General features: G+C 40.3%; 1 protein-coding gene across 1 annotated transcript; it reads left to right on the top strand.

Moving 5' to 3' along the window:
- Nucleotides 1-1,432: 1,432 nt before the first annotated feature.
- On the top strand, nt 1,433-17,671 carry LOC149298181 (17S U2 SnRNP complex component HTATSF1-like). The gene is made up of 11 exons (XM_089487651.1): nt 1,433-1,459; nt 1,663-1,718; nt 4,764-4,959; nt 5,946-6,144; nt 7,733-7,780; nt 7,869-8,023; nt 8,408-8,571; nt 9,502-9,601; nt 15,829-15,918; nt 16,134-16,271; nt 17,384-17,671. The coding sequence occupies exons 1-11, from the start codon at nt 1,433-1,435 to the stop codon at nt 17,669-17,671; spliced, it is 1,461 nt and encodes a 486-aa protein (XP_089343777.1).
- The last annotated feature ends 1,457 nt before the right edge of the window (nt 17,672-19,128 follow it).

Below are 19,128 nucleotides of genomic sequence, written 5' to 3' on the forward strand. Positions count from 1 at the left end.
TCCATCACCTGGGGCATGTTACAAAACTGTTACAGATGGTAAGTATTTTAGAACATGCATACATGCAATCGTTTTCAGTGTTCATATGTAATAGAGACCACTACAGTTGATGATAGTAAAGATTGTTTCTGGCAATATATGCCTCTCCATATATTGTATTATATCTAAATTATATTGGTTGCATTGTAAGTACCAAAGAACCTTAGGGCTTGCCCCTAGATTATAGTTTAGTTGTAGAAACGAATGGTTAGTACAGGGATCGGATCATAACATCCCGTTCCAATAGTGAGGATTCCGCAGTGCATATTGACACTGCTGCCATCTGATCTGTGATGATCGAGACAGAATGAAAACACACAGTAGAAAGATAGCACTGTAAGTCATTATATATATATTTGTAGTAATTGTCTTTGGCTATAGCCTGTATAACTTACTCCTAATATAAGTAAAGTTTCATAATGAATTTTATTGAGAGTAGAAACAAACTTAACTGTCTCTACAAATGGCTTTATAGATATGGACAGTGATGCTGGAGAGAAATGGGTGATCAATCAATATCATCCATTCATTCAGATGTATTAAATGTGTACAAACTTTTGAGTGTAATTTACCTCGGTTACCAAAACCTGCTCATAGAAGGATACTTTCCGTGTTATATCATTGTAGCACACGAGCCTTTACATAGAATAACATTCTTTCAAAATCCACCATTTGTTTTTTTACAGATGTCCAATTATCACTTCGTGTAACAGCTATAGTGATGGCAGCCCTTTTCTTGCTCTGCTGTGTACCACTTTTTGCTTGTTGCTGCATTAGATGCTGGTAAGGCAAAGTTTCACTTTGTTTTATATATGGGTGTGTATGTATATAGTTATCTGAGAAAACCTCTCATTTTGGTATGGTTGTGGGCACCACAAAAATGTACAGCTTAAACAATAATAGAAGACGCGAGCCAATGTCAAAGTCATAAGTTGTAAGGTAAAATTAACATAATATAGACATAGCATAAACATGGGTAGAGTTGAGTGAGACTAATGGTTTATTAATGTTGCAGCCAGTGTCTTCCTTGCTTGAGAAGACAACCAAAAGAGGTGGCAGAAATTAAAAAGAAGCAAAAAGAACACGAAGACACCCTAGACGAACTGGGTGAACTGTTAGAGGTGGATCTAGAAAGAGGAGAACTAGATGGTAAGATCTGTTGGCTTTTAACTACTGATAATAGCCATGCAATGTGGCTAACCACATTCAAACAAATACATATTGTTTGTTGGCAATCAATGTTTATTTTCAAATATTAATTCAACACTTTCTTCTTCATAGAACTCCTGAAGGAGGTTACAGCTGAGCTGGCGGCTGAAAAGAAAAAGAAGAGAAGAATGGAACACCGATAAGAAGTTGCTACTGCCGTGTTCCATCCACAGTAGCATAACCGATGCGTACTCCCCAGGGCCAGCGCATGGTGAGTCCTGCATCTAGCCATCTGGCTAATGCTCTATAGTTGGCCATACCTCAGATGTCCAACTCCAGCACTGGCGGGGGACCCCCTGTTGAACTCAGTTCCATAAACACTCACCGAAAGCACTTAGAAAAAGTTTTCTTGTTGTGAACAAAAGAATCAAACATTTATTTCACCTTTAATATTTCTTTATTTTTTTGTTTCAGCTTTACATCCAGCATGTTCAACCTCACGCAGCAAGTTCCTCTAACACCAAGGCATTGTGACTAAATGAATATTGTATTATAGTTGTTTATAACAGTGACCATTAAGGTCAAAATAAAACAAACTTCACCAAACGTTGGTATCAGTTGTTTGCCTCTTAAGACACTTCCATACTAACAATAGAGTATGGATCAGACATTTGTTGAAAACAAGATCTATAAGGGAAGCGATTCCATTTAATGAGTTAAGAGCAATAACATCAGGACAGAAAATAATATCTAGAATCACTAAGGTTTGGAAACAAAAAAGGAAGATTACAAGGCTGAATTTGATTCTTAAATGGGAAAATGAGATGAGTATATATTTTCCATAGAAAGATTGGCAGAGTGCATTCAATATCACAGATAAAGCAATTCATGGCATTAATACCTTAGAAACATATCTAAAGGTCATACATAGATGGTACAAATATCCAACTAGGATCAATAAATTCCAAAACTCAACTAATTGCTGGAGATGGAATGATTGCCAGGGTACTCTAATCCACATATGGTGAAAATGCCACAAATTAGCACCTTTAAGAACAAAATGAGATCTAATGTTAAGCAATATGCTTAAAATACCAGTTAAATAGTTAAAATACCAGAATTTGAAATACCCTGTGCGGAGGTAGCGTGCAGACTATGTTAGACACCTTAGGGAGCATGATCACATATTTATATTTAAAATATACAGTATATTACTGTCATTATAGGTGTAAAAGGAGTTAAAGTGATCTGACTTAACTAACCTAGTTAAGCTAGTTGATTTCACATACTCACAGAAAGCACAGGAAACCTTTATTTAAATACAAATTTAGTCTCTTGAAGCCCACATCAAAAGGTAAATGTACTGTAAACAGTGTATTGCAGTGTATACTGTTTATTACACAGCTGTCATTTTATAAATTCAATATTTACTACAATTGATATCAATTAACTTATGTTTTACATTATTAATCATAGATACCTATATTTTAAAATTTAAAATATAATTAAGGATCGCCTTAAACATACTGAAGGATTATTCTAACATGATTTGATACTGTGATCTTGTTTAATTAACCTTATGCATATACTTTGATCATAACGAGGAACCTAATTATGGACAATTGATAACCTTATATGGAGAATTTACCACTGATTTGATTACCTGAAGATGGATATAAAGGAGCACAGAAAGAGATTAATCATTGTAGTTCATGTGAAATATCTTCTACCCTGTTTGTCTTATTCAGTTTTTCCACCACTTCCTCATTAGTGATCATTCTTGGTGACTTCCAATTTCTACAATTTTTTTACAAAAAAAAAGTTTGTACATTTTTTTATTTGGACAAAAAAAGGTTCTTGTCTGTGCCAAATTATATTACCGTATACAACACTGGATTTTATGCTCAGCAAAATATATATTTTTATATTTGGATTTGGATAAATTGGATTTTTTTTAGCGTACAACATGCTAAACGTTAAAAGACATGTCCTTATAAATTAACACATTTAAAGTTTTCGTAAAGGCGATCCCAAAACACCTTGAACCATGTCCTTCAAAACAACGATCAACTTTTGGTTGTATTAAAAGTTTGAGCATGGCTCGCTAGTTTTGCTAATAGTATGCCCTATTTCCTATCCCAAGCCTTGTTCAGCGTCGGGTTGTATATACTTCTCATTTTTCTTTTATAAGTAGTATTGAAATATATTTTCAAAGATATTCTTTTTACGCAGTTTTACATTAATCATTTGTGTTTCAGTACTGGTATCCTATTATCTTGACTCCTTTTATTATACTGTCTTAATCATGACTGGGAACTTGTTGGCCCTGGCTACCCATGGTCATACCTGGGAACTCTTTGGGTTTGGAAAACAAAAAATGTCGGTGCGCTGAGCTAGTCACAGGCTCAAATAATACAAATGTATAATACAAGGCCTACCAAACGGGTGTAAGCATGCTGCAAAAACAGTGTATTGGCTGTACAATGTATCCAAAAAACAGAAACTGTCTGCGCTTCTTACCCTAATAAAGTTGGCAACAAATATATAAACATAATATAAATGAGAGGTTTTGGTTATATGAATTGGCCAAAGCATAATTAAGCTCACCCGCCACGTCAAGGCACACTCTCAATAGGGTGAGATCCTACTCTCACCTCCTACATAGTGGGCACACAAAGCAGTTTATACTGCTACCAAAACCAGATTAATGTGTTGGGGGAGGTGCAATTAAACCTCCTCCCTATGAACCCCTGGACAGCAAGCTGCAACCAGACTGATGAGGAGCCAACAACCTCAAATATGGGCAAACAGGGAAAAGAAAAAATGTCGCTAGTCACAGGCTCAAATAATACAAATGTATAATACAAGGCCTACCAAACAGGTTTTTTAACCCTACCAAACGGGTTTGACCCGGAGATTGCTGGATGAGAGCTTCTCCGCGTCCCGCAAGGGTAGCCGGAGCCGAGAAGTTCTCAGGTATGAACATGGTCTACCCTTGCAGGAGCAGCCATGACTTCCACCAACATGGGTGCTCCCGTCTATGTTGCGGTAAACGCTCCCATTTAAAGGTGACGTGGGTGAAGAGTGGGGTGTGTTAGGACCAAGCTCTTGCGACCCCCAATTTTCAGGTGTCAACCCGGCGCTTCCGGAGAGTTCTCGGGTATGGTCTTCATCTTAGACCAGGCACTCTAATTCTTTAAAGTCTATGGAACTTACTTAATCAGCATGACCTTAAAAACCAGCACAGTGATGTGAGCAGGGAGCAAAAACATATGACCACAATTGTAGCAGCTTAATCTTGGTTGGTTTATTTGGGTATGTTTCAGCAGACTACATGCCAAAATTTTACTGACAAAACGCAGCGAGCATGCGCACTGGGTTGGCGTAACTAAGGCAGCACTGTTTTCAGAACAAACCGCAGTGAGTATGCGCACTGGGTTGGCGTGACTAACGTATGCGTAGAGTGATTTTTCCTGGCACGTAATTGCGCAACTTCCGGGTCTGGACGTCCTCACGCTCGATGCTTGCGTGCTTGTTTGCATCTGAGTTGCTTTGCTTTTCTCTGCTCGTTTTAGCGTAGTTTCTGCCGGGGCTTCCCCCGTCATGAGCAAAGCTGCGGATGGCAACGATGAATTTTACGAGCAGTTGCGGCTCCATCAGTTGTACGGGACGCGGGGTCGGGAGGGGGAGCACGATCCCATCACTTACAAGGACCCCACGGATGGCACTGAGTATGAGTGGGACCAGGAAAAGAAGGCATGGTTCCCTAAGGTGAGAGGCAGTATGTGTTTCTGGCGCTTCCTGTCACGTCCAAGTCGGATGAATGTGCAACCAACTCCCATCACTCACAATGCGGGTTCTGTGGAAATACAGCCGTGGAAACCCGGGTTAAAAATTATCGTGGAAGGGGCAGGGAATTGTATATAATTGTGTAAGACGTGCAGCGTCTCTTCTCCCACTTTTTTTTATTTTAGCATTTAATAGATGCCTATTTTGTTCTGTTTTATCTTCAGAGGATTCGATCCATCAGGCCTGGCTTAATTGAATCTATCTTTTATTAGGTGTTTTGGGGTTCGGTACATATGTTCCATCATCCAAGTATAACATTGAGAAGATATGAGTATATACATATATCATAAATTCTGGTCACATTCAAATAACCTGTGGCAACTTGTGGCCTCGGGCTTATTCTATGCTGTATCACAAATGGCACCACTGAAGAGCATAAAATCACTTCCAGTGCAGTTATTTCCCCGGCATAGACTCATAAACCAACAGGAATCATTTGCTTCGAATAAGATATCACAGCAGTGTGCTGTTTACCTAAGACATATGCAGGGTACATGCAGAAAAGAACCAGGACATAAAAAAAATGCAAAACTAGGATTTGATTGCTGTCTTTCTTATCTAGTCCTTTAATGTTTGAATTTGAATCGCAGTCATGGACGCAAAAATGATCAAATGATAAAGAAGCGGCAGCAATTTGTCTGATCCCCAAAAAAACCTGAGCAAGCGTTACGCACTGCCTGCACACATCTTAGGGAATTTATAGCATTTTTGGGACATCACATCTATATACAGTTATTTTGTAATTCTGTTTGTATGCTGTGCCTGTACTTTATCCGACAACTAATCCAAACAGAACTATTCCTACTCTGCATTTTTGTTTCTTCCATGGACCACAATGGTTTTTTTTTCCTCCGTTGACTCAAATTGTACATAGTATTTTTTTTTCTACCCCCCCCCCTCTTTCTTAGATAACAGAAGATCTTCTAGTGAGGTACCAGGCAAACTATGGCTTAAATCTAGAAAATGATAACGTAACTTCCACTGAATCCGCCAAGCCTCAGGAATCAAAAGGTCCTGAAAAACCTAAGGAAATACCAAACGATCCTAAAAGCCATTCTGACTCGTCATCACAAAAGGCAAAGAGTGAGAAAAGAAAAGCAGACCCTGGTAAGGAAATGCTGATTTAAAGCAAGGCTCTGTATATAATGATTCTATCACCGCTTTTATCAAAGTAGATGGTACAGGGATTCCGTTTCCCTATCGCTGAATCGGCCAACAGGTGGTGCCACTCCTTCGCGCTCCAACTAAGCATAAAGTGTGCCGGGATCAGTCATAAGTTTATGGAGACTCTACGCTCTACACGTATTATGGTTTACGTTCCAAAATTACACGACAGAAATGTTTATTGGGTTGTCGGGCTGAATCAAACATGTTGACAGTATGTTGCATATATAGATATTTAGGTTTGCACATGTGTGTGGCTAGTTGCCCATTTCAGTTTCTGGGGATGTGCTAAGGGCATGGAATAGTACATGGAGTATACTTGAGTTGTTGGCGCTGCACTGGTCGTAAGGAGAGGTTGAGTTGCTAGTATGAGAGCTGCTTGCCTGCTTAAGGGGAGAGTTTACTGTCCCTCACAAGAAGGAATGCATATTTTATTACTCAGACGATACATTCTTAAATAGAAAACAATAAAAAAAATACTTGAGGAAGAAGTTGCAGCTGTGCATCTTCCCTACTCCTCCGTATTATGTCCGTGCCTTTTGATTGCCTGCTTGATGCTATTCAGTGGAGGGGAAGCATTCCTGTTGAAATCAATGGGAGGGCTTTTGTGCGTGTACACGTGGTTCTGAACAGAGACCCTCGCCTTCACCGTTTGCCAATCCAGTGTTAATTCTGGCCAGCTGTAAGTACATATCTCTTGCATGGAATATAAATGGTAGAGGCGGAGGAATGGGCAAATGCATATGGGGGTTTTTGGCAGAATCCCCCAAATGTAGTTGCAAAAGGGACACCATGGAAATTTAAAGGGACATCTCAGCTTTAATTGGTGGAGAAACCATTAAGCAACACTATACATCTGTCTGTGTATGTTAACACTTACAGGTATTATCCTTGAATCAGGATAATTCTGCATGGAGTGTAAGCTAATTCAGAAAGACTTCAATACTGAAAGTTTTTTGGAAGGTGTTATTACAAAATAAATTGTAGACGTATTTGTGTAGATCAGTGTTGGAAAGGTATTATTTCGTTGTCAGAGGGCTGGGCATTGGGTATCTGCTGTAATTATTCATTTGGAAATTCTTGCTTCTTAACACAGCAATCAGGTTTACAGTCTCAGTTTTAATTTGCAAAATGCCTTACTCGCCTTGTTGGTGCCTTTGGTTTATATACTTAATGACGTGTTATTGATGGGTGTTTAGACAGAAGATTAAATATTTTTTTAATGGCTTTCCTAGCCCTACTTTGGAATGCGATCATATAAAGCCAGAATTTGGGGAAAAGAAAAAAATTTCCTTATCTGATAACCTCAGGGTCTTACCCTTCTTGCCGATTTTCGCCCCCTATAATTTGGTCCATTGACAGACCCCATGTCACATTATGAGGCTCGCCTGGTCTGTCCCATATCTAAAATGACCAATTAATTCATGCAATGACTGCGTTAATCAACTAGTTACCCAAGTCTGTCTTATTATATAGAAGTGTGTATAAAACCAGGACTTAATGTGTCTTAATTGTGCATTTCCTTGATTAGGGTGGTTTAACGTAGACCAAGAGAGAAATACGAATGTCTACGTGACTGGTAAGTTACATTATTAGTTTACGTTTAAATCCTATACATTTATGCACTGCATTAAAAAATAAATGTTTTCTTTTTCTGTATTTTACAGGACTTCCGCTTGATATAACCAATGATGAATTTGTCCAGATCATGTCCAAGTATGGAATTATTATGCGAGATCCTGTGTCAGAAGAGTATAAAATAAAGCTGTACAAGGATGGGGAAGGAAACTTGAAGGGGGATGGCTTGTGCTGTTATCTCAAGGTTTGTATAGGATGACCTTGTATTTGCAAAATTTAAACTGCTGTCATGTTTTCGTGTTATTTTTCCATCCCTTCTAGTATATTCTGTTTACGTAGTAATATCCAGATTAATAAAATTAACAACAAAAATACATCTTTTGTCATCGTGTCATGTATTTTTTTAAATGTCAGAGCAGAAGCTCTGAAAAATACCCCTCGTCTTATAATCAGACCTCAAATAGGTCTGACTATGAGACGACTAAGATCCAGATCCCCCGCAGAGCTACAGGGGACCTGGAACCTCCGGTCTACCCCCCGCCCCACTTACCGGTGCTTCTGAGTCCCCGGTGTGTAGCCAGGGCAGTGTGTAGATGTCTACGTGATTCTTAGCTTAATGTCTTTGTAGAAGGAATCTGTGGATCTTGCATTGAAACTTCTTGATGATTACGAGATAAGGGGATACAAACTTCATGTTGAAAGTGCGAAATTTCAACTCAAGGGGCAGTATGATGCCTCCAAAAAGAAGAAAAAATCCAAAGACTACCGGAAAAAGCTATCTCAACAGCAAAAGTAAGTAACATTGGTCTATCTTATGAAAGGTAAGATTAAAAAAAAAAAATGTTGGTTGGATTAATGTCGCTGTTTAGTATAGAAATTCTAGCATAACCCCCAAGGATTGTTAAGGACATGGCTCATGGCAGACACTTCTAAAGTTACAATGCAGGAAACTAACATTTTTTGTATAATTTAAAATACTTCTAAATAGTTCCACTGTTACAAAATTTGTTAAAATCAGGTCCTGAAATAGAAATCAGAATAGATACACACATGTTCACACCTGCCCTTACGTACAAATATCCTAGCATACACGTGCCCTTATGGACATATACTTCCTGGCCTTCGTACAGACACTTTCAAAACACATTTTCTCCTGTGTTTTTTTTTTTGTTTTTCTCCTTGCCTGCATTAACCCCCTGCTTATCCTTTGGTGGGCTGCAACCTCACACTTGATCAGATGCTGAGGGTTGGGGTATGACATCATATCCTGGTGCTCAGCATTGAAGCTATATGTGCTGTTGTAGACCTCCACCGCAGGGCTCCCTATGAACAGTACTCAAGCTTCTTTCATTTTTGGTGGGTTAGAAGGAGGACAATGATGTCACCAACCAGTCCTGGTCCTCCAGCGGTGTACAGTTCATTCTGTCTCTAGGGTACTGGCAGGTTGCTTTTTCTAACTCCAGTAACTAAAGAATCTCTGCTCCAAGTTCTTGGTAAATTGTGCATAGTGACTATGCTGTCCTTCCAAGCACTTTGCACATAAAGTTCTGATATTGCAAGGGGTTACAAGAATATTATGACCTCTGTAATGGTTGTTTTTCATTAGATCTATTTAGAATCCATACCCATTTAAGGCAGTGGGCATATATTTTTATTATTTTCTAATAGGTTTATGCACTTAATAACAATGCAGTCTTCTCTACTTTTCCTTTTTCTTTCCAGACTGTTGGACTGGAGACCAGAAAAGAAGGCTGGTGAACTGAGAAAACGTTTTGAGCGTGTTATTATCATTAGGAATATGTTTCACCCAAAAGATTTTGAGGTGAGCCATAACTTCTCTCTCCCTGTGGGAGATGGACATTTAATGGTTATTATTGGTTTTGTGGGAAAAAAGTGTTGTATACACAAAGATATTGCTGTATTGGACCAAGTTAAACGTATAAACTACAAATAAAGACTGTTTCTATTAGGCTAGTTTGGCAATATCTATTTTTATACCATTTAGTGTACTATAGTTCAGAGATTATGGTGTCACTGACCATTACTTTGTATTAAAGCCGCCTTGATTTTTAAGTCCATTTTTTGTGATGCACTATTTGTTTTATCCTGTTTGTTGTGCAATGCTGCATTGGATATTGTGCAATCGGTGCATTATAGCAATGGTGTAAAGCAGGGCTTGACAAATTTGTTGTGAATCTAGGAGCCAGCTAAAAAAGTTAGGAGCCAGGATTTTGTTAAAACTAACAGTTGGTTAGGAGTGATCTGATCATCATCAGCCCACTTACTAAACTCACAGCATTTGACCTGGAAGCACCCTGGACTTTCAGGTCAGTGCTGGTTTTTTTTTTGTTTGTTTTTTTAAATTTCGATACTGATGTTCCATTGGAGCACAGCATTGACTGATATTTAGTCTCCACAAGCTTGTGGGGACAAATGTTAACCCCTGCAATGCTACATGTGTCATATGCTCTCATGGAGCGATCAGGCAGCAGGGGAGGGTTGGGGTTGGTCTCCACACTCAAGTGGAGACCGAAGAACCCTCTCCCCTGTCCCTGAAGCTGCCTCTGGCAGCTGGGATGCAATTGCTGGTCTATAGACTTCTGTCTACAGGAGTCATCAAAGGGCTTATGGAAGCTCGTTATGGAAGCTTCCAGGCCGACCACCAGCAGCAGAGCCCCTACAAAACAGGAATTAACACCTAAAATTGAAGGGGTTAACGCTGCACTTTCTCTGTCATGGAGCGATCAGGCAGCAGGGGGATGTTGTGTCAGGGCCCCACGCTTGTGTGGGGACCCAATCAACACACAACCCTCTTACCTGAAGCTGTCTGTGGCAGCTGAAAACGCAATTGCTGGTTTGCCGGCAATCGCGTTTTCAACCTACAGAATCTCTCCGTGGGAGTGATCACAGGCTCGGGGGCGGCTGTGCTGATCTGCCCGTGGGGGCATTTTTGGGGGATTTAACAGTCTGACAAACACCTAGGCGCCAAAATTCTCAGTCGCCATGGCGACCTGGCGCCTGGGATTTGTCGAGCCCTGGTATAAAGTTTATAGGTGTAGCAAACTCATGACTCGTTTGTGGTCTGCCTCCTTGAAATTGTTTGACCTATGGTTGGTATCTTTATTTTGCGTGTTCTGTTATTTAGATGTAGTTTGTGTAGGGTAGTCATTTTAATAGTTATGGCTTAATAAGTTTAGGTGTGGTGAAAAGCGGTGCGGGTTATAATTTTTATGTGTAGAGCTAGAGCATTGGGATGAAAGGTGTTTGTTTTAAATTATTTTATTTTTGTACTGTAATTGGTGCAGTATGGATTAGGGTCGAAACAACTAATCGATAAAATCGATAATGCTCTGAAAAACTCCTCTCTTTATATAATCCGACCTCAAACAGAGATCAGACTATAACACTAGAATCCAGAGGCGAAGACGGGAATTTGATCCCCAACATGTGGTTATACAGATGAGAAATCGCGCCACGTGGCTTGTTCATAAAACGTTGGGACGTGATCCGGGTGACGCAGCAGAAAGGTGCGGACAAAGTGTGAGAGCTGGTGAAACCAGAAAATCTCTGTAGCAGGGAGTTCGTAGCGAGATAGGAGCAGGGTTTATTGTGCACGAGCATGTCCCCCACCGAGACGACTCCTTTCGTGATCCACCACTGGAATGGGCGAATACAACACCCAGCAGGAAAGTCTGGATTCTGAAAGAGCGGTGTCAACCTGGAGCCCTGGCTCGTAAGTCGAAATCTATACCGCATGCAGTACCACAGGAGAAGAGAATGCAATAGAGTGGGGCTGGCGGAGATCAACGTCTTGTCGAGGGACGAATGCCACAGAAGCCACCCCGGGCAAATCCCGGAGCAGAGATCCGACTCCAGTTGGACCCAGCGGGGAGGGGAGTGGACCACGGAGAGGGAGAGCAGCATCGCCAGTTGTGCAGCGACGTAATAGTCGTAGAGCGGATAGAGATTGGCTTTAGCGAGTCGACTTCTACGGCCCTGCCAGACGAATAGTTCAATTGCCCTTTGGAGGCTAGTGATGTCGTTCCTCCGGACAGGTAACGATATGGAGCGAAAAAGATATAGAAGTCTGGACAAGAGCGTCATCTTCACCGCATAAATCCGTCCCATGAAAGACAGGGCATAGGACAACCATGTCGCTAGATCACGCTTCAGGCGCAAGAGGAGAGGTGGGTAGTTGGCTGCATACATCTGCGAATGCGAAGGGGTTATATATATGCCGAGAGAGCGAATAGAAGTCGGCTGCCATTTGAAATCAAAGTTAAGGGATAAAAGCTTTACTGTAGGGGCGGGAAGAGTAACATTCAAAGCTTCACATTTATCGGAATTAATTTTGTAACCAGATAATTTCCCAAATCTCTCTAACAGTTGGTATAAATTGGGCAGAGAAGTAAGGGGAGACGTCAGGGATAATAGGACATCATCAGCAAATAAGCTAAGTTTATAAATGTTACTTCCCACCGAGAGTCCCCTAATGTCAGGATGCATACGAACAGCTTGGACCAGAGGCTCAATGGCCAGAGCAAATAAAAGGGGCGACAAAGGACAACCCTGGCGGGTCCCACCAAGGATCGGAAAGGGCCTAGACCTGAAGGTGCCGATGTCAACAGCGGAGGGGTGGGAATAGAGGGCCTGTACACCCTGCAGAAAGGCACCAGCGAAACCGAAGGCTCGCATAGTGGACCACAGGTATCCCCAGTCCACGCGGTCGAAGGCCTTCTCAGCGTCTAGGGACAGAAGCATTAATGGGGTTCCGGTCCTACGACACGAGTGGAGCAGGTTCAGCGTCCTGCGAATATTATCAGGGGCCTCCCTACCAGGGACAAAGCCCACTTGATCAGGTGTGAAATGCCTTTTAACCCCCTTAATGCCACTCTGCCTCCAGAAATGCCAGGAGGCAGAGTGGTGTATGGGAGGGGGGGGGGGAGGCAGAGTGGTGGAGGGGGGGGGAGGAGGCAGAGTGGTGTATGGGAGGGGGGGGCAGAGTGGTGTATGGGACTGGGGGAGGAGGCAGAGTGGTGTATGGGAGGGGGGGAGGAGGCAGAGTGGTGTATGGGGGCTATAATGAATTTCAGGGAGGCAGAGTGGCATATCTGGGGGGGTTAGAGTGGTGTATGGGGGGGTATAATGAATTTCAGTGTGGCATATCTGGGGAGGCAGAGTGGTGAATCGGGGAGTATAATGAATTTCAGGGTGGTGCAGGGCATTTATCAGGGTGCACAGTGGCATATAGGGAGGTGTAAGGCAGAAATGGGGGCGAGTGGCATATTGGAAGTTATAAGGCATATCAGGGGGCACAGTGGCATATAGGGGGTATAAGGCATATCGATATTAGGCATATCAGGAGGGTCATAAGACATATCTTGGGGTAAAAGGTATATCAGGGGGCTCAGTTGCATATCACTGGCATATAAGGAGTATAAGGCATATCAGGGGGCACAGTGGCATATCAGGGGGCACAGTGGAATCTCTGGCATATAGGAGGTATAAGGCATATCTGGGGGCAAAGTGGCAAGCTGGGGCTCAGATGTGCATAACTGGGGGGCAGTTTGGTAAATAAAAGAAAATATAAACAAGGCTTTTTTCTCATAGTTTTTATTAAATATGAAAAATAGTTAACATATGAATTAATATTTACTAATAACTTTGTATTAAAACCTAGTTTGAGAGAGACTGTGTCTGAGTTCTTGTAGCTTTTATTATGTCAGTAAAATAAGAAGGTGAATAGAGAAAGGCCATTGCAATAAAGAGATGAAAGTGTAAATTGTACGTTTTTTATAACATTATTTTAATTAAAAAAAAAACTGCATTTTTTTTTTATCCGATTAATCAAAAATATAATCGGCCAACTAATCGATTATTAAAATAATCGTTAGTTGCAGCCCTAGTATGGATAGAGATCCCTCTAGGCACCTTATCGTCACTTGTGGGTAGAAGGAGAAACAATATTTCTCACTCTTTCGATGCGGCCCGCTGCACTGATCACACTGTGCTCACCTAGCAAATCTCCATAGACTTGCATTGGGGATTGCAATGCACATCATTGGCAAGAAGGGTGAGCAATCGGATATCCCAGCAGGGTCGCAGGGGACATCATGCTCTCTGCTGTCCCTCCGGTTGATGTTAGCAGTAATGTTTTCCGCCAGAGAATGCCCGATCATGCAATCGGGTATGCCTTATGTAACATCGGTCAGCCTGACCCCCTGTGCAGCAGCAGGAAGATGCACGTGTTTGTCCTAAAGGGCTTTTTCAAATGCCTTTTTAGCATATACAGGTACATCCACAGGATACTGAACAGTTTAAAGTACTGTGAGGCAAAGTCTAGAGCTGCCTTCCTCTTCGATGGTCTGTCCATTCTTACCTCTGTTTGGCTGCCATTCTTCTGCAAGATTTAAACACAAAAAACCCCACTATTTAAAAATGTATACTTTTCACTGGAAGCACCCACCACTTTAGTTTTACTCTCATGCTAATTCTGTAGATCGTACACGCTAACACCGCTTATACGCATGCACACACTATCCAGCAACACACACGTGTGTGTGTGTGTGTGTGTGTGTGTATATATATATATATATATACACAAATTAAGTTTGGCTCTACAATACAGTAGACAGACACATATACACGCTGCCTCTGACAGTAGTGTAAACACACACACTTACATACACTTCTTCCCCTCTCACCTCGTAGAGGCCTGCCGCGTCATCTGCCATTGTGAATCCTTCCTGTGGGGTCGCATTGCGTTGCACCCGCAGGAAATGGTAGCCCGCAATGGTTTTTGTCCAGTCCTGATTTAAAGGGACCTTTCAAATATCATATGCATTAAAGTGCATATGTTGACTAGAGTGTCTCTAACTCTTATACCAAATATAAACTGTAACTGTTGGAGTGTTACATAAGTAACGTAACAACTTATCCTAAATTTACTCTTCATATTTATATTAATTGGGGCGCCATTAAAAGAAAACAAAAAAACCCAGCATGGTTTGTCGACAGTTAAATGGAATTTCTGGATGTGCAAGTACCAGTCAAACCAGATTTCTCTCTATTTTTACGGGCTTAAAGAATGTGGGTAGGGCGGCTTGCTTAACCTCCACAGCTATGTCTGGAGCGGCTGGTAATTTCAGATCCTGGAAACTGTATAACGTTGACCTCCTGTAAAGGAACCTCAGACACTCAATAGTCACTTCCCATGTTATTTGTACTCCTAATTTTTGTGGGTACCGCAGGTGCTGCAAAGAAGCACAAAAAAATAGGATTAGCTCACTTAGATGGGAAGGGATTTAGGACTGTTTAGACATGAATGGGTACCATGCGGATGGTTTTGTTTTTTTCCCTTTACGCTCTTTCGTTGAATAAAAATGAACATCTAATGAGCCAGAGGCTGTTACTTCTGTCTTAATTGTGTGCACTGGACGTAAATACTATATGCTATTTTCCTTTTTTATATATATATATATATATATATATATATATATATATATATATATTTATTTATTTATTTCTATCGTGTATGTTCATTTGAGCAGGGCCCTCCTCACCAGTTGTTTCTTTATATCTAATTGTTATGTTATATCCTCTCCAGTCAATTCTGGATACCTGTGCTAGAGTCTTGTGCTTTGCCCACTGCTCTTCGTCTGTTACATCGTAATGGGTGCTCCCTGTACCTACAAAACTAAAATTCAACTTTGCTTCTAACTGGAGATACTGTAGCACGGATCTTATCTCATAATACTGTACTGTACCCTAACTTTTTTTTTATTCTTCCAATTCTCGCTTTACAATCTAGATTTTAATACCCCACAACCTACATTCCAGAAGTCTTTGCATCTGTCCCATTGACCTTTATTACCATTGAATCACCTTGGCTAGACCATCCCTCTTATGTCCTGGTTCTATCACCTTGAGCCTCATCTCACAAACTAAACGCACAAGAGCGGGCATCTTCGGTGTTATCAAATTACATTTTTTATTTGATATTCCTGTTTTTATATTGTATTAAAATCACCTCGCATTTTGTGCTGATAGGAAGATCCTTTGGTACTGAATGAGATTCGAGAAGATCTACGAACAGAGTGTGAAAAGTTTGGTCAAGTGAAGAAGGTCCTTATATTCGACGTGAGTGGTATAATTCATGACTAGTTAAATGCTTCATGTTCTCATATTTCAGGGAAATGGTTTTTCGCATAAGGCTGTCTAGCACGTAACTAAACTACAAGACATGATGGTACTTTTAATAGGTTGTATCCTGGTTTTGCACTCAGTTGAGCTCAAAGTGTAGATTATAAGGTTGCAATAACATGTTTACATCAAAATGATATTTACTATTCTAGCGACATCCAGACGGTGTGGCTTCTGTGTCTTTTAAAGAGGCAGAAGAAAGTGATGCTTGTATTCTTGCTCTTAATGGGAGGTGGTTTGGTGGTCGCCAGCTTGTGGTTGAATCGTGGGATGGAGTGACGGATTACCAGGTATAGTATTGCATCATCGCATGCAGACAACTTTTATTCAGTATGTGCCGTTGTGCCAAAAAACATGCCTTATATTATCACTATACTGATTTCAATGGCAATCGCACAATTAACTCATACCATGCAAACTTTCAAATCTTTGTCGTCAGTGGTTATGTACAAAAAAGATTCTGGTGCAAGGTTACGAAAGTGGTCTTGGATTGAGCTATAATAGGTAAAAAGACACACACATAGCAAATATGTAGCTGTCCAAAGTATTTTTAAATTGTATTTGTTTATTAAATATACCTGTTTTATATATGACAATGATAGAGTATATGAAACAAATGCTATACCGTCTTTGCTCGATTATAAGAAGACCCCAAAAGTTGAACATTAATTTAGGAAAAAAGAAAAGTCTCGAATATAAGACTACCCTATAGTAAAACCTGCCCTCCGTGCTTCAGACTCCCTGGTGTCTAGTGGTGGCAGCCGGTGGATGTCTGCACGATGCGCATAGACAACCTATGCTGCTGCCCAGCATTTCCGCCGGGGCTTCTATGATGGAGCACTGGAAGATCATGAGCCGAGCAGCAGCGGAGGATGTCTGCACACATCCTGTAGATGTCTACCGTCTGCCAGAGAGGGGTTCGCCACATATGACCCTGCAGGGGATCTGGATCTTAATCTTGTAGTCAGGCCTCCTGTTTGGGGTCGGATTGTAAGATCACCTCAAATATAAGACGAGGGGCATTTTTCAGAGCATTTGCTATGAAAAAACCTTGTCTTATATTTGAGCAGATGTGTTAATACCACTGGCAGTATCCAGGCAAGCTTTATAATAGTTTCATCTTTATTCCCAAACAAACCAACATATTTGTAAAAGCTGTTTTTCATAATATAAGACCTTAATGATGGTACTTCCCCTCTTAACACGAAAACTGTGTGCGCATAGTACGTATTTGTTAATCTGCCTCGGTCAGTTTATCCATACAGAGGATATATGAAATAATGTAATATAAAAAGAAAACAAATCTTAAAGGGTGTGAACAGATTTGAGATCCATTTTTTGTCACATGGTATTTTCAGTATCTGCAGTATTTAACGGATGTAACCACTCTTTCCGATCACAGATTGAAGAAACCTCTCGAGAAAGAGAAGAGCGGCTCAAAGGATGGGACAATTTCCTGCAAACTAATGAACAGAACGCAACAGAAGGTGCCAGCCATGGTAGCTCAGTCCCCTGTGATAATGGACAGGCAGTTGAGAAGCAGGATAATAAAAGCTCATCTTCAAAAAACAAGGACAATGACTCTCAGGACGATGATATTGACAAAGTGGATCATGCTGAAGACGATTCTCAGTCTACAGATAGCAACATTGGCAGCAGTGACGATGAAGCAGATAAAGGACACTTGTAGTTTTGTAAATGCATCTCTAGTACCTTGCTTTGTGTGTTGCCCCCCCCCCCCGTGACTCCAGGGTGATGCATACCTAAATAAGAGCTGTCATGAAGTCTTCATAACCAATGTTTATTAAGAAGTACTGAGGGTGAAAAGACAGCTGTCGGAATGAATGTCTTGTGTGTTTTGAACATTTGCCGGCAGCCCATAAAACTGGAGAAACTTGTTTCTGCTACAGTCACTTCTTAACCAATTCAAGTGAATCCATCCCAATGCATTTGTTTTATGCTTAAAATTGAATGTTGGTATCAAGTAGATGAAAATTGCAGTGAATTTAAAGATTCCTTTTAAAACTTTATTAATTTAGAATTTAAGTCCCTCCGTGTAGTAATAAATGAAGGTGTTATCGAGGATGAGGGGTTTGGTATAAGACTTCTCATCAACGTCACCCGTTTGTCAGCACAATAAAATGACACTGTAAATATTTCTAACAAAAACAGGCGCTTTTAAAGCTGGATTTCAAGGTTTTGTGCATGCAATATTTCATCTATATGATACTAAACAGCCATAGTCGGCCCAATATGAATGTTTACGTTGATGAGATCTGTTTCATTTCATACAAGCATGGCTATGACAAAGTGTCATTCATTTTAGAATAATTTCAAGTGTAAACTTTTGTAGTTTTAAATGTTTTAGGCAGTGAAATTCCTTCCAACCTCTGCTCTGGTAAATAACACCTAATTATGTCCATCTAGTTTGCAATTATGTTTTTTTGATCATACAGTTTGGATATAGCACCAAAACATGCTAAAATGACATGGCAAATGCTTAACAATTAACGTGTGTCCTTTAGGGTGAAATACCACCAATTGTTTTCATGATTTATAATTTTTCAATAACTGTTCCATGTTTTATAGGCTAACATTCTGCTGTGAACTGGTGTTTATGAAATTGTATTTGTATTAAAATTTCAATTTGTTTGCATCCCAGGTTTCTGAAATTTTAAAAAGGTACTCAAAATTTGTAAACTTCCTTTTTACAGAAATTACACATTTGCAAACTTTAGCGATCTATCATAAGTTATTAGAGGAGCTGATTCATCATACACAGTGGGTAAGGATATGAAGTATAACTACAAATACCTGTTCAAAATGAATAGGTACTGATTATTTATATCTAGCACCGGTTGTTGGAGCTTTAATAAATCATTAAAATGGGCTTTGTTTACAACTTTTCCTTTGTAACACATTTGTATTTAATAGGCTTGAGAAGGAACTGCATTAAAGGGGAAGTCCAATAGAATTTATATATATATATATATATATATATTTTATTTTTTATTTTTTTTTCTCTTGAGCATTATAGAGTAATGCAGGGCTGCATTTACAGAAACCTGGTTTTATCTCTTAGAGATCCAAAGAAAATACTTGGTGCCTAACATGGGCTTGTATGTAAATAACATGAGGGGCCACTTC

Source organism: Sceloporus occidentalis, unplaced genomic scaffold, assembly GCF_023333645.1.
Source record: "Sceloporus occidentalis isolate IW3139 unplaced genomic scaffold, rSceOcc1.0.p SCAF_34, whole genome shotgun sequence".
Lineage (NCBI taxonomy): Eukaryota > Metazoa > Chordata > Lepidosauria > Squamata > Phrynosomatidae > Sceloporus > Sceloporus occidentalis.

What these genes read in the sequence shown, in the direction of transcription:
- LOC149298181 (XM_089487651.1), top strand. Translation starts at nt 1,433, where the DNA reads ATGCGTACTCCCCAGGGCCAGCGCATG. An exon ending in CTCCCCAGGGCCAGCGCATG is followed by an intron (nt 1,460 to 1,662) that starts GTGAGTCCTGCA and finishes TTTTTGTTTCAG; the next exon opens with CTTTACATCCAGCATGTTCA. An exon ending in GCTTGTGCTGTTATCTCAAG is followed by an intron (nt 8,024 to 8,407) that starts GTTTGTATAGGA and finishes ATGTCTTTGTAG; the next exon opens with AAGGAATCTGTGGATCTTGC.